The sequence below is a fragment of the Brachyhypopomus gauderio genome, chromosome 13 (assembly GCF_052324685.1).
Source record: "Brachyhypopomus gauderio isolate BG-103 chromosome 13, BGAUD_0.2, whole genome shotgun sequence".
Lineage (NCBI taxonomy): Eukaryota > Metazoa > Chordata > Actinopteri > Gymnotiformes > Hypopomidae > Brachyhypopomus > Brachyhypopomus gauderio.
Window position 1 is genome coordinate 10,345,766 of NC_135223.1, and position 15,650 is coordinate 10,361,415.

Below are 15,650 nucleotides of genomic sequence, written 5' to 3' on the forward strand. Positions count from 1 at the left end.
CTGCCTTTGTGCTGTGTTTACTAAAAGCAAGAAGTCATTTTCTTTTGGACTTTACTCTTCATCATACAAGTATCTAAACTTAGCCTTAGCCATTTTAGACACTCGTGAGAAATTTGTAGGGCAGCTGAAGTGTGTTTTGATGATGTTTGATAGTGTGATAGTGTTTTTGATAACTTGGGTAAAGGTAGGGGGTCTCTGAAGGTCAGCAGGCCTCTCAGTGTCAATAACTCATATGTTGCTGGGAGGAGCTGTGGTTTTAGGGCTAGAAGAAAGGAAGCATGACAGTGAAAAAATGAAAGAAAATTAGACAAATGAATTATTTTAAATAATGGTTATTTTAAATAATGATTATTTTAAATAATGTTTTTAGCTTTTTGTAATTTTCTGTCCTGCATTTTTCCTGGCACTGAAAACGTAAAAATTCTTAAAATACTGAAATGCTGGCTTGACTGGTAATTACATAAATGGTCTCTAACTTGAGCACAGTACTGTGTGTGTATATATAACCACCATGTTTTTTATAAAGCAGATTTTTCCTATTGTCCAAAATACTAATAATAATAATAATAGACTTGGACTTAATAGATTTAATAATAATAATGCTGTTGAAAACACATCAAGTGACAGACTTGGGGTGTAGCGGCAGCAGGTGTAGCTCAGGTGTAGCTCGGGGTGTAGCGGCAGCAGGTGTAGCTCAGGTGTAGCTCGGGGTGTAGCGGCAGCAGGTGTAGCTCAGGTGTAGCTCGGGGTGTAGCGGCAGCAGGTGTAGCTCAGGTGTAGCTCGGGGCGTAGCGGCAGCAGGTGTAGCTCAGGTGTAGCTCGGGGCGTAGCGGCAGCAGGTGTAGCTCAGGTGTAGCTCGGGCGTAGCGGCAGCAGGTGTAGCTCAGGTGTAGCTCGGGGTGTAGCGGCAGCAGGTGTAGCTCAGGTGTAGCTCGGGGCGTAGCGGCAGCAGGTGTAGCTCAGGTGTAGCTCGGGGCGTAGCGGCAGCAGGTGTAGCTCGGTGCGTAGCGGCAGCAGGTGTAGGCAGCGAGCGAAGGCGGTGGTGTTGAATGGTCTCTGTCTGGCAGGGTGGAGGAGGGTGAGGAGGAGAGTCAGAAAGAGAAGCTGGTTCTCTCAGAGGACTGTGAGCTCATCACCACGGTGGCCGTGATCCCCGGGCGCCTGGAGGTCACCACGCACCACATCTACTTCTACGACGGCAGCAGCGAGAAGGACGAGACGGAGGAAGGTACCGTAGTGACACGCCGCCGTTCTGCTCCACCCAAGCCGTATTTATAAGAGCCTTGCGTTCTTCTCGTGGCCGGCTCGTGATTGCTGACCCTCTGCGTCCTGGTGCAGGCATTGGCTTCGACTTCAAGCGGCCGCTGGGCCAGCTACGGGAGGTCCACCTGAGGAGATTCAACCTGCGCCGCTCGGCCCTGGAGCTCTTCTTCATCGACCAAGCTCACTACTTCATCAACTTCAAGAAGAAGGTGCGAGGAACCCACCTGGATTAGAATGCCAGTACACGGGCCTTAACAGCTCTGTGCTTAAGACGTATACATGACACATGACCCTGAAGGTTCTGTATGCACTGCTGTGAACATAGGGGCGTATGTTTTTGTGTGTGTCCGTTGTGTGTTTTTGTGTTTGCGTGGGTGTGTCTTCTCTGACTACCGCAGGTGAGGAACAAGGTGTACACCAGGATTCTCGGCCTCCGCCCCGCTAATCTGTTTTACTTCGGTTCCCGGTCCCCTCAAGAGCTCCTGAAAGCCTCCAACCTCACGCAGGTATGTGTGCCAACCCCGTCAGGCTCCAGACCATCGAATGCAGCGCTGCACACCATCTTCACGCCCTCATTTTCATATATTGAACCGTAAGAAAGGTTTGCAGACTCATCGCGCTCGTGTTTTTTGGATATATTCAGTTATATTGTGTGTATCCAACAGAAATGGGTATGCAGAGAGATCTCAAACTTTGAGTATCTCATGCAGCTAAACACCATCGCTGGGCGCACTTACAACGACCTGTCCCAGTACCCTGTGGTAAGCTCCGCCTCCTTACTTTTGCTATGGTGCTTGGTTTTATTTTTTTGTAAATAATTCATCATGGCACGAACCTAAATTCGCAAGACGCAAACCAGCAGCGTGTGTGTGTGTGTATGTGTGTGTGTGTGTGTGTGTGTGTGTGTTTTCAGTTCCCTTGGGTACTGTGTGACTACACCTCTCCTGTGTTGGACTTGGAAGACCCGGCCGTGTTCAGAGATTTGTCCAAGCCCATTGGAGTGGTCAACCCCCGCCATGCCCAGAGTGTCCGAGAAAAGTGAGTCACTTCACCCTTCTACACAAACCCTAAATCTCAGGCAAACATTCCAAACCAGCTGCTTTAAAACAAGCCACTTTGAGAATGCTAATGTTTAGTTAGGCTGGACTAATGACTAATGGCTTCTTTGTCAAATCTAAGTCTGTTCTGTAAACAGTCAAAAAGAAAAACATGATTCTATCTTCATGATTCTTTTCATTTGTTAATCATTAGTAAGGTATGCGTTTAATTGGAGGTAATTACTTATACTTAGTATTAGTTATAGTATATACGGTATATATATATATATATATATATATACACTGTGTGTGTGTGTGTGTTTTAGGTATGAGAGCTTTGAGGATCCTTCTGGCACTGTGGATAAGTTTCACTATGGTACACACTACTCAAACGCAGCGGGGGTGATGCACTACATGATCCGCATGGAGCCCTTCACCACCCTGCACATCCAGCTGCAGAGCGGCAAGTAGGGCCTCCCAACACCACTCAACACACAGCACCGCCCACTCAACACACACTCAACACATAGCACCACCCACTCAACACACAGCACCGCCCACTCAACACACACTCAACACATAGTACCGCCCACTCAACACACACTCAACACACAGCACAGCCCACTCAACACACACTCAACACATAGCACCACCCACTCAACACACACTCAACACACTGCACCGCCCACTCAGCACCACCCACTCAACACAGCACCGCCCACTCGACACACACTCAACACATAGCACCACCCACTCAACACACACTCAACACATAGCACCGCCCACTCAACACACACTCAACACACAGCACAGCCCACTCAACACACACTCAACACATAGCACCACCCACTCAACACACACTCAACACACAGCACCGCCCACTCAGCACCACCCACACAACACAGCACCGCCCACTCGACACACACTCAACACATAGCACCACCCACTCAACACACACTCAACACATAGCACCGCCCACTCAACACACACTGAACACATAGCACCACTCACTCAACACATAGCACCACCCACTCAACACACAGCACCGCCCACTCAACACATAGCACCACCCACTCAACACATAGCCCCGCCCCCTCAACACACACTCAACACATAGCATCATCCACACAACACACAGCACCGCCCACTCAACACACACTCAACACATAGCAGCACCCACTCAACACCTACTGAACACATAGCACGGCCCACTCAACACACACTCAACACATAGCACCACTCACTCAACACACACTGAACACATAGTAGCACCCACTCAACACCTACAGAACACATAGCACCGCCCACTCAACACACACTCAACACACAGCACCGCCCACTCAACACACACTCAACACATAGCACCACCCACTCAACACACACTGAACACACAGCACCGCCCACTCAACACACACTCAACACATAGAACCACCCACTCAACACACAGCACCGCCCACTCAACACACACTCAACACATAGCACCATCCACACAACACATAGCACCGCCCACTAAACACACACTCAACACATAGCACCACCCACACAACACACACTCAACACATAGCACCACCCACTCAACACACACTCAACACATAGCACCATCCACACAACACACAGCACCGCCCACTCAACACACACTCAACACATAGCACCACCCACTCAACACACACTCAACACATAGCACCACCCACTCAACACACACTCAACACATAGCACCATCCACACAACACACAGCACCGCCCACTCAACACACACTCAACACATAGCACCACCCACTCAACACACAGCACCGCCCACTAAACACAGCACAGAACACACACTAGACGCACAGCACTGCACACTGAACACACAGTACCGCCCACTCATCACATAGCACCGCTTACTAAAAACACATTGAACACACAACACAGAACGCACATGATCACATATCAGCGCACACTGAACACGCACTACGCTGCCCTTTGTGTGGGAACCAGGATTAGCCACTGGGTGGCAGTAGTGCACTTTGTCCAGGTCTTGGCTTTTTTCACTGTGCAGTGAGAGAGCTACGCCAAAAAATGATTACTGTTTATGAAGTGAAGATGCAGAATACCGCCAAGGGCACAACTACAGCTGTCACTTCATACAAAACAATCTGATCACGCAGGTTTTTGTGTCGGCAAAACATACGAGTTCACGTAGGGTATTCATAGGTGGATAGGGAGAAGTCCAGGCCTACTGATGTATGCCCTTTCTGTGTGTGTGTGTGTGTGTGCTTGTGCGTGTGTACAGGTTTGACTGTGCAGACAGGCAGTTCCACTCGGTAGCAGCTGCGTGGCAGGCTCGCATGGAGAGCCCTGCGGATGTGAAAGAACTCATCCCCGAGTTCTTCTACTTCCCTGAATTCCTGGAAAACATTAATGGTAAAATGTCCACAGAGCAGCTCCCTTGAAACTGGTGCACTTACAGAGTCACTCTGGAAAACTGCATATGCCTTATTCTTTGCACCTCTTTTCCTCTCATTATAAAATGTGTGTGTGTGTGCGTGTACGTGTGTTTACGTGTGTGTGTGTGTTTACAGGGTTTAATCTGGGCTCTCTGCAGTTGAATCAGGAACAAGTGAATGATGTGGTTCTTCCACGCTGGGCTGCTTCTATGGAAGATTTCATCAGAAAGCACCGCCAAGCACTGGTGAGCTGCGTGTGCACACGTCCACACACCGTGGTCCGCGCACACATAAACACTGGTGAGCTGCGTGTGCACACGTCCACACACCGTGGTCCGCGCAGACATAAACACTGGTGATTTGCGTGTGCACACGTCCACACACCGTGGTCCGCGCAGACATAAACACTGGTGAGCTGCGTGTGCACACGTCCACACACCGTGGTCCGCGCAGACATAAACACTGGTGAGCTGCGTGTGCACACGTCCACACACCGTGGTCCGCGCAGACATAAACACTCTTGTCCAGACCAACTTACAGAAGTGATTTCTTGTCTCCACAAAAGTAACTGTTATGTTGCATATGTGTGTGTGTGTGTGTGTGTGTGTGTGTGTGTGTGTGTGTGTGTGTGTGTGTGTGTGTGTGTGTGTGTGTGTGTGGAATGTTTATGATTTAAACATCAACTTTTTCCATATACAAACTGGTTCCTCCTATATATATATATATATATATATATATATATATATATATATATATATATATATATATACACTTACCGGCCACTTTATTAGGTACACCGGTCAAATCAGCCAATCACATGGCAACTACTCAATGCATTTAGACATGTAGACATGGCCAAGACGATCTGCTGCAGTTCAAACCGAGCATCAGAATGGGGAAGAACGGTGATTTAAGTGACTGAACGTGGCATGGTTGTTGGTGCCAGTCGGGTTGGTCTGAGTATTTCAGAAATTGCTGATCCACTGGGATTTTCATGCACAACCATCTCTAGGGTTTACAGAGAATTGTCTGAAAAAGAGAAAATATCCAGTGAGTGACAGTTCTGTGGGCACAAAAGCCTTGTTGATGCCAGAGGTCAGAGAAGAACGGCCAGACTGGTTCAAGCTGATAGAACGACAACAGTAACTCAAATAACCAGTCATTACAACTGAGGCATGCAGAAGAGCATCTCTGAAAGCACATTGCACGTTGAACCTTGAGGAGGATGGGCTACAGCAGCAGAAGACCACACCAGGTCTCACTCCTGTCAGCTAAGAACAGGAAACTGAGGCTACAACTCGCACAGGCAATAGAAAGACAATAGAAGATTGGAAAAATGTTGCCTGGTCTGATGAGTCTCGATTTCTGCTGTGATATTGAGATGGTAGGGTCAGAATTTGGCGTAAACAACATGAAAGCATGGATCCATCCTGCCTTGTATCAACGGGTCAGGCTGGTGGTGGTGGTGGTGCGATGGTGTGGGGGATATTTTCCTGACACACTTTGGGGCAATTAGTACCAAGTGAGCATTGTGTCAACGCCACAGCCTACCTGAGTATTGTTGCTGACCATGTCCATCCCTTTATGACCACAGGGTACCCATCTTATGCAACATGTCCTTGTGTGTTCTGAAAGGCGCATATAAATAAAATTCTATTATTATTATTATTATTATTATTATCTTCTGATGGCTACTTTAAGCAGCATAATGCCATGTCATGAAGTGCAAATCATCTCAGACTGATTTCTTGAACATGACAATGAGTTCACTGTACTCGAATGGCCTCCACAGTCACCAGATCTCAATCCAATAGAGCACCTTTGGGATGTGGTGGAACGGGAGATTCACATCATGGATGTGCAGACGACAAATCTGCAGCAACTGCGTGATGCCATCATGTCGAATGGTTAAGGCAGTTCTGAAGGCAAAAGGGGGTCCAACCCGGTACTAGTAAGGCGTACCTAATAAAGTGGCTGGTGAATGTGTGTGTGTGCGTGTGCAGTCCTCTCACACCAGTCTGGGTGTGTTTTCCAGGAGTGTGAGCATGTGTCTACTCACCTGCATGAATGGATTGACCTCATCTTTGGCTATAAACAGCGGGGTCCTGAGGCTGTGAACGCACTCAATGTGTTCTACTACTGCACATATGAAGGTAAGGACACAGACATCACAATCACAACCCGTATCACAACACACAAAGGACCTTATCTAACCATTCACATGCCTTCTTTAAGAGTCCACTATATCACCTATTTGTTTTACTGTTCACATTTGGGATAACTTCAAAATATACATCACATAGAACACCAACAGACGCATACGGCACTGTATGCATGTAATGACTCCCGGTTGAGGGCCCAGTTGTGTGTGTTTTAACACCATAATGGGAAGTGACAGTCACACTGATCCATCTTCAGGTGCCGTAGACCTGGACGCCATAGCCAATGAGACAGAGCGTAAAGCCATGGAGGGCATTATCAGCAACTTTGGCCAGACGCCCTGCCAGCTTCTCAGGGTACCGCCTCCTTCACCAGCTCTGCACCTGCAGCGTTCTTCTAATAGTCACTCTTTTGAACTGCACTGGCTGCATGATGGAGTGTCTGGTGTAACCTCGTGTGTGTGTGTGTGTGTGTGGTATGCAGGAGCCCCACCCTCCCCGTATGTCGGCAGAGACGGCGTCCAGACGGCAGGCCCGGATCGACACTCTGCCCCCAAACCTCTTTGAGCAGCTCGACAAACTCCGGCCCTTTGTGGAGGTGACAGCCCATCGTGTTTCAGCACAAACACTGGGGAACACAAGCTAGATACCACAAGTCAAATGTTATTGTGTGTGTGTGTGTGTGTGTGTGTGTGTGTGTGTGTGTGTGTGTGTGTGTGTGTGTTGTGTGTGTGTGTGTGTGTGTGTGTGTGTGTGTGTGTGTGTATGTGCTGTTTTAGGTGGTGAGTGACAAGGTGCCCCTAGTGCAGGCTGTGGTACCCCGGAGCCAGACCCGCTCCTTCATCATCCAGGGTTCAGATGTACTGGTGAGGGCAGAGTACTCATACACACACACACACACACACACACACACACACACACACACACACACACACACACACGTATTTACAGTACGTATTTACAGTATAGCCAAGCCTCACTTCAAGATTCCATTCAAGCAAATGATTATCAAATCATGTAATATAACCATGCAGGCATGACTCACAACCCAAACACATGTAGTTCTGTCTAAAATAAATGATGTATGTATGCCTGTCATTCTCCAGTCTGTTAGTAGTTCTGTTGGTAACCGAATGTCTGCTACTTGTACCTGTACTGGCACTGAGCTCTGAACCTCTTCCTCTGTGGGACCAGGTGACCGTGAGTGCTAATGGCCAGATCGGGACCCATAGTTGGTTGCCCTATGACAAGAATATCGCCAACTATTTCACCTTCTCCAAGGACCCCACGATGAACAACACAAAGTAAGCTTGGGCAGATGAATGCACTGGCAGGCACACACATACACACACACACACACACACACACACACACACACACACACACACACATACAGATATGCAGACAGACACAGACATACAGACATAAATCTTCCAGTGTTATGCCAGCTGTCTGTATGCAGTCCAATAACATGTAACATTTGTGAGTAATGTTATCCTTCCTCTGTTGCCTATTAATAGTGTAGATTTAAAGTGTGTATATATTTCTACCATACTATGAAATAGCTGTGTCATCACAGAGCCTGACTCCTGCCACTTCTTGGCTGCCTGCTCCTTCCCTGCCTAAACGTTGACCTCTCTCTCTCGTCTGCTTGGAACCTGGCTGTGTTTAGGACCCAGCGCTTCCTGAGCGGCCCCTTCTCTCCGGGCGTGGAGATCGGGGCCCAGGTGCTGGTGGTGTCCAGCGACGGGCGTCTGCTGTTCAGCGGGGGGCACTGGGACTGCAGCCTGCGCGTCACCATGCTGGCCAAAGCCAAGCTAGTGGGCCGCATGTGCCGCCACATCGGTGAGCCCCGCCCACCCAGATGCTCCGCCCCCACACCCGGACGGAGCGGATGCGGATCCACCCGGACGTTTCTAGACAGCTAGTGTAAACGTGCTGTCGTTCTGACATTAGAATTCTTGTCGGTTTAGTTTAAGTTTTTGTTTAAGTTCACAAACGTTAAACTACAGCAGTGACGAAGTTTTCAATGACGGAATGAGACAGGATGACCTCATGATTTTTTGCCTGGGGCCTCCAACAGACTCTCGAAACTCTAATCAGTAGAATTACATAATGCATATCTTATAAATCTCTGTCAGAGGCCTTATTAATATGCGGCGGTCTCTCTGGGCTCTAGACGTGGTGACGTGCCTGGCGTTGGACCTGTGTGGAATCTACCTCATCTCAGGCTCACGGGACACCACCTGTATGGTGTGGCAGGTCCTCCAACAGGTTAGAGCCACCACCCTCTAACATGGCCCCTCCACCCTCTAACATGGCCCCTCCACCCTCTAACATGGCCCCTCCACCCGCTATCATGCCCCTCCACCCTCTAACATGGTCCCTCCACCCTCTAACATGGTCCCTCCACCCTCTAACATGGCCCCTCCACCCTCTATCATGTCCCCTCCACCCTCTAACATGGCCCCTCCACCCTCTAACATGGTCCCTCCACCCTCTAACATGGTCCCTCCACCCTCTAACATGGCCCTCCACCCTCTATCATGGCCCCTCCACCCTCTAACATGGCCCCACCACCCTCTATCATGGCCCCTCCACTCTCTAACATGGCCCCACCACCCTCTATCATGGCCCCTCCACCCTCTAACATGGCCCCACCACCCTCTATCATGGCCCTTCCACTCTCTAACATGGCCCCACCACCCTCTATCATGTCCCCTCCACCCTCTAACATGTCCCATCCACCCTCTAACATGGCCCTCCACCCTCTATCATGGCCCCTCCACCCTCTAACATGGCCCCTCCACCCTCTAACATGGCCCATCCACCCTCTATCATGTCCCCTCCACCCTCTAACATGGCCCTCCACCCTCTAACATGGCCCTCCACCCTCTATCATGGCCCCTCCACCCTCTATCATGGTCCCTCCACCCTCTATCATGTCCCCTCCACCCTCTATCATGGTCCCTCCACCCTCTATCATGTCCCCTCCACCCTCTAACATGGCCCTCCACCCTCTATCATGGTCCCTCCACCCTCTATCATGTCCCCTCCACCCTCTATCATGGCCCTCCACCCTCTAACATGGCCCTCCACCCTCTATCATGGCCCCTCCACCCTCTATCATGGCCCTCCACCCTCTAACATGGCCCCTCCACCCTCTATCATGGCCCCTCCACCCTCTAACATGGCCCCTCCACCCTCTATCATGGTCCCTCCACCCTCTATCATGTCCCCTCCACCCTCTATCATGCCCCTCTACCCTCTAACATGGCCCTCCACCCTCTAACATGGCCCTCCACCCTCTATCATGCCCCTCTACCCTCTAACATGGCCCTCCACCCTCTAACATGGCCCCTCCACCCTCTATCATGGTCCCTCCACCCTCTATCATGTCCCCTCCACCCTCTAACATGGCCCTCCACCCTCTATCATGCCCCTCTACCCTCTAACATGGCCCCTCTACCCGCTAACATGGCCCTCCACCCTCTATCATGCCCCTCTACCCTCTAACATGGCCCTCCACCCTCTAACATGGCCCTCCACCCTCTATCATCGCCCTCCACCCTCTAACATGGCCCCTCACATGAGCACTACTTCCCTGTGCTTGATGGTCTCTCTGAATGGCTCGGATATAGCAGTGTGTGAATCACAAATATCTGTGCATATGCCTCTCTGTGGTGCATCTACAGTATCACTTCAATAGATTTTAAGAAAGCGTTATGTACGTTATACCATTGAGGCATGTAAATTCAGAAAATAATTTCTCTCTTCTCTCTCTTTTTCTCTCTCCCTCTCTCTCCTTCTCTCTCTCTGTCTCTCTCTCTCTCTCCCCTCTCTCTCTTTCACTCCCTCTCTCTCTCTCTCTCTCTCTCTCTCTCTCTCTCTCTCTCTCTCTCTCCCTCTCTCATGTGTCTAGGGTGGTTTCTCCAGTGGGCTCTCTCCACGGCCGGTGCAGGTGCTTACTGGTCATGATCAGGAGGTGACCTGTGTCTCCATTAGCACTGAGCTGGATATGGCTGTTTCAGGGTCAAAGGTCAGTTAAAATGACAAATGTTATTTAATAGTATTACCAGTGATATTACAATTATTGTTCCATTATATCCAAAGGGTCTCCCTCCTTGATGCAACACAGTTGAGATCTGATCTAGTACTTTTTTTGTCCAGCTGTGCATCTTTCTGTCTTATTTACTCCCGTCTCACTCCATGTGTCTGTGGGGCAGGACGGTACCGTGATCGTGCACAGTGTGCGACGGGGTCAGTACCTGCGCACCCTGCGTCCTCCCTGTGAGAACTGCATTTCAGCCAGTGTGGCCCAGTTAGAGGTGGGCATGGAGGGCCATATGGTGGTCCAGTCGGTCCTGGAGGGACGTTCCGCTGGGAAGGCAAGACGCCACTTCAGTTCCCTCGAGTTCGTTTCAAAAACCGACACTGTGTATAAATGTAACGCTCACCCATTCCTCCAGGAGAAGTATGCACTGCACGTCTACTCTGTGAACGGTAAGCTGCTGGCCTCCGCGGTCCTGGAGGAGCCGGTGTCGGCGCTGTACGTGGTGTCTGAGTACGTCATTCTGGGGACACTACTGGGGAACCTGCACATTAAGGACCTGTTCAGGTAATCAAGAGTGACCAAGCACTTGTGTTCAAATATGTTCGTGGTCAGGGAGTTCTTAAGTGTTTTGAGGAAGCTCTGATTGGTGTGTGTGTGTGTGTGTGTGTGTGTGTGTGTGTGTGTGTGTGTGTGTGTGTGTGTGTGTGTGTGTGTGTGTGTGTGTGTGTGTGTGTGTGTGTTCTATAGCTTAAAGGAGGCTACAAAGTCCTTGGCACTGAAGGTCCCTATCCACAGTGTGTCGGTCACTAAGGAGAGCAGTCACATCCTGGTGGGCTTGGAGGACGGAAAGCTGATCGTGGTGGGAGCTGGGAAGCCTGAGGAGGTGAGGGAGGTCAGAAGAAACTCTGTCTGAGGATCCTGAGAATCCCCAAGTTCAAAAAACCTTATTTGTGTGTTTGTGTGTGTGTGCGTGTGTGTGTGTCTGTTTGTGTTCAGGTTCGCTCGGGTCAGTTCTCCCGGCGTCTGTGGGGCTCCACACGCAGAATCACTCAGGTGTCCGCGGGAGAGACCGAGTACAACCCCTCCGAGCATGCTGGGAATTGAGCATCTTACACACACACACACCCTCTGTGTGCCTTCACAAGGACCCCTCACACATGAACCAGAGAGTGTGGGCCTCGGCGGTCTAGACGCCAAGCCTGATCTGAGCTGATCCTGGGAGGTGCTGATCCGCTCCTAGACAGGAACAAGGCAGAGCTGGCCAAAGCTGCACTTTTTTACATTTTTGCAGAAAGGGAACAGAATATTGATATTTTAATACATTTTGGACTCTTTTTTAAAAGAAACCATTCCAAAGATCTTTGAGAACTAGAGAACTACAGGCGGATGAACTCATGCGTATCTGTGTTATTTACAAAGGTGTGCTCTCCTGGATAAAGCTCAGAGCCAGGAGTCTGTCCTGACACACACACACACACACACACACACACACACACACACACATACATATATATATATATACACTCTACCAGTGCAAAACTGAGGGCACACTTTTTCAAGCTGCTGGACATCTGGAACAAGTCTACTGAATACCCGCCTCTCTCTGGCCCCGCCTCTGTCTCTGGCCCTGCCTCAGTGTGGCCCCACCTGCCTCTCTGGCCCCGCCTCAGCGTGGCCCCGCCTCTCTCTGTCCCAGCCTCAGTGTGGCCCCGCCTCTATCTGTCCCTGGGCCAGCAATGCTATACTGAGGCTTTTGGTGAGCTGAAAAAAAATGCCTTCTGTATATTCAAGAAGAATGAGCAGCAACAGATATGGTGACAGTGTGGCCCTGTGTATGAGTGAAAGAGTGTGTGTGTGTGTGTGTTCGCGTGTGTGTGTTGCATACCGAATGCTGAGCAATAATTCTTGTGCTGGTTAAATTGGAATGTAGTCTTTTTCTCTTTTGCCTGAAGATTTTTGTTAATGTGCTACGAACTTGATTCCCAACACGTGCCTTAAAAGGTATTTTATATAACTTTAAAGTACACTGTTACAAAATTTTATATATATGGTTTTTATGTTTTGTCCTGCTGATGACGAACAGTTGCTTTTATTGTTTTTAGAAGACTTGTATAAATGTGCAGCTCACTTCCTCGCCTTGCTGAGCCTCGCACACACACACAGGGCTGCACTGACAGGGCTGTACTGGAAATGGGACTCAGTCCCCATTTCCCTTCTTATACCCGTCCTGTTTGAACATTTTAGGGAAATTTCCACTATCAAAATATTCCCCTTGTTTCTTCTTCTGGCCTCCCTCTCTTTGGGCAGTCACTCTTTAATTCTGTCAAGTGCCTGAAAACACTGTATCCCTCATTAGAAAAGAATGTGTTCGCAATATGTGCTCTGCTCATTTGACTGCTTTTAAACCAGTAATATGAATGTGTCTTTTGGCATTAGGCAGAATGCTAGCGATGTGGTCGCCACTGGAATTTGGGGTTTTTTTTTTTGTTTTGTTTTGTTTTTTCCCCCCTCTCTCATGTTGTTTAAAGCAGCGAGGCCTTTGAAGCGCCCCGAGCGAGTGCTGTCTGGGCAGCACGTGGGAATGCGGCCCGGCCCGAACCCGAGCTCCAGCCTGCTTTGTCGGAACGGCCTCGTTCCTCACAGACGTGAGGGGGGGACGCTTTGTCCAGCGCAACCCCCTCCCCCTTTCCACTGGCACAAAAGGAACGTTTGATGTGTTTTATTAAAGGAGTGAGCACGCTGAAGGCCGTTTACGTCTAATACACATGTCCCGACCCAACACCAGGGCTAACTGCTGCCCCACCAGAATGTCATTTAGTGTGTTTTTATAGCGTCGCGCTAAAACTAGCATGTGCTGCACTGGTCAGGCTGAAGCCATAAACGATGCACAGATTTCTTTGCATTCTTGCACTTTTCTTTAAGTTCCAGCTAAGGCCAGAGCGGATAAAGTCACTTGTGTCTGTACGGCGGTCTCTTCTGCCCGTGGTGTGCAGTGAGAGTGAAATGGCCGACGTTAAGGGAGGCAGTACAGGAGCCTCAGCCGTGGGGCCGCTCGGCTCGCCTGGTTCATCTGCTACAGTCTGCTCAAGGGGCCTTGTTGGTGCTGTGTGCCTTCCACTCTGAAACTGCTTTCTGATTCGTCCTTGTGTGTGTGAGTGTGTATGTGTGCGCGCCCATGTGTGTACATAAAATACATATCTGTCAACGTTGTCCTGTTCTCTCTTTTCCAAAATTGTTGTTGTATTTGTGGTTCTTGAAGACATAGGACCCCGCTGGGATGCACTCCTTATCAAATGTCAACATGATTTTCACAGATGTAAACTACAGAACTACAGATACACCTTCTAGACATGGCAGGAATGCTGACAGGAATCATTCACACTGATGTAACCTGAATGAGTTTCTTTCATTTGCTCCCATTTCAAGCTTTCTCCAGCTGCTGGTCCAAGGTTGCTGTCCCAGACCTGGTCTTCCCCTGTGAGTGTCTCGGTGTGTGTCTCCCCCCTCCCGTCTGAGCGTGTCGGTCCAGTCCGGGTTGAAAAGGTCGCAGTTGCCCTACATTTATCTGGCGGAGGAATCCTTTGATGCGCTTGTGGGTTGAACATCCTGTGGCCCTACCCATAAACACCCTCAGGGGGACAATAGAGCTGGGAGGGGGGGGGGGCATGGAGAAGAGAGCTGGCCTGCGGCTCCTACCATCTCCGGCATGCTCGGGCAGTGAGGGGGGGTTAGGGGGGAGGGGGGGCGGACACGGCAGCCTCTGATCTCCCCGGCTGACAATGGGAGGAGGGATCGACACCTTGCCCTCCATAAAGACATGCATCTCCTTCCCAGTCTCGAGAAAAGGGAACACAGGACGAGAGATGGAGAACACTCGACAATCGCTTGTTGTCTGGAGTGGTTACTGGAAGTGGAGTGGAAACACAGCCACTTGTGAACGAGCTCACCCACCCCCAACCCACAGGCGACTCACTTCGCCCCACTTCGCTGTCCCCGGGGAATCTGTAGATTTTATTGCAGCTTGTCAAGTGTTCTGCAACTTTTCACCCAGGTATGACTGGCCCCCCTCAGGCACCGTATAGCTTCCAGTCAACTGCAGGCATCGCAGGCTCTTAAAGGAAATAGCGTATAAAAGCTGCATTTGTAAAAGGTCCCCTGTCCAGCTGCACCAATGAGAGGCCTCGGCAAGACTCCAAACAATACATTTGCCTACCTCTGTAATATGAGTGAAATTATAGGTCACTCCAGATGTGCTGAGCTTTCTAAATCAAGCACTAGATTTGGGGGGTTGTTCCTCAGATCAATTCATATATTAAGAAACTTTGGGAAAGATTTGCTAACTATTAACACATAAAGGTTTAATAGGAAATATTCCTTAGATTGATTTATATGTGATTGTGTATAGATTACACTTCTCTGTATATGCAAAAAAGTCCATGTGCAAAACAGCACCTGAGTGTAATGAAGAACAGATTCTTACAGGTGACGTTTTGGACTTGGAACAAGCTCCCTGTTTGATTATGAAAATTTAAAGTTGTGTTAGGGAGTTGGAATAATTCATCGTACAACAGTGTAAATCGTAATTTTCATTAAAGTTTCGTATTTTGATGTTTTTGTTTGTTCTTTTTACATGCTTGATTGATTTGTTAAACTGAACAGTTTGTTTTGCGATATAAACTTCAGCCAGGACACTCCCCTGGATGGACTATGTT

General features: G+C 49.3%; 1 protein-coding gene across 5 annotated transcripts in view; it reads left to right on the forward strand.

The window, feature by feature from the left end:
* nbeal2 (neurobeachin-like 2) overlaps positions 1-15,546 on the forward strand; it is a 45,863-nt gene extending 30,317 nt beyond the window's left edge. For 3 of the 5 annotated variants that reach the window (XM_076970778.1, XM_076970780.1, XM_076970779.1), the window contains 20 exons: positions 1,068-1,228; positions 1,339-1,472; positions 1,662-1,769; positions 1,929-2,024; positions 2,177-2,301; positions 2,627-2,767; positions 4,572-4,702; positions 4,861-4,970; positions 6,761-6,878; positions 7,144-7,241; positions 7,369-7,482; positions 7,664-7,750; positions 8,079-8,188; positions 8,557-8,729; positions 9,064-9,158; positions 10,807-10,923; positions 11,111-11,272; positions 11,354-11,502; positions 11,686-11,821; positions 11,935-15,546. In XM_076970778.1, the coding sequence (XP_076826893.1) occupies positions 1,068-1,228; positions 1,339-1,472; positions 1,662-1,769; positions 1,929-2,024; positions 2,177-2,301; positions 2,627-2,767; positions 4,572-4,702; positions 4,861-4,970; positions 6,761-6,878; positions 7,144-7,241; positions 7,369-7,482; positions 7,664-7,750; positions 8,079-8,188; positions 8,557-8,729; positions 9,064-9,158; positions 10,807-10,923; positions 11,111-11,272; positions 11,354-11,502; positions 11,686-11,821; positions 11,935-12,042 (2,473 nt within the window). In that variant the 3' untranslated portion in view covers positions 12,043-15,546. Of the gene's footprint in view, positions 1-1,067; positions 1,229-1,338; positions 1,473-1,661; positions 1,770-1,928; positions 2,025-2,176; positions 2,302-2,626; positions 2,768-4,571; positions 4,703-4,860; positions 4,971-6,760; positions 6,879-7,143; positions 7,242-7,368; positions 7,483-7,663; positions 7,751-8,078; positions 8,189-8,556; positions 8,730-9,063; positions 9,159-10,806; positions 10,924-11,110; positions 11,273-11,353; positions 11,503-11,685; positions 11,822-11,934 lie in introns of those variants that run through there. The other 2 variants (XR_013120606.1, XR_013120607.1) reach the window with 2 other exon arrangements.
* Positions 15,547-15,650: the final 104 nt, after the last annotated feature.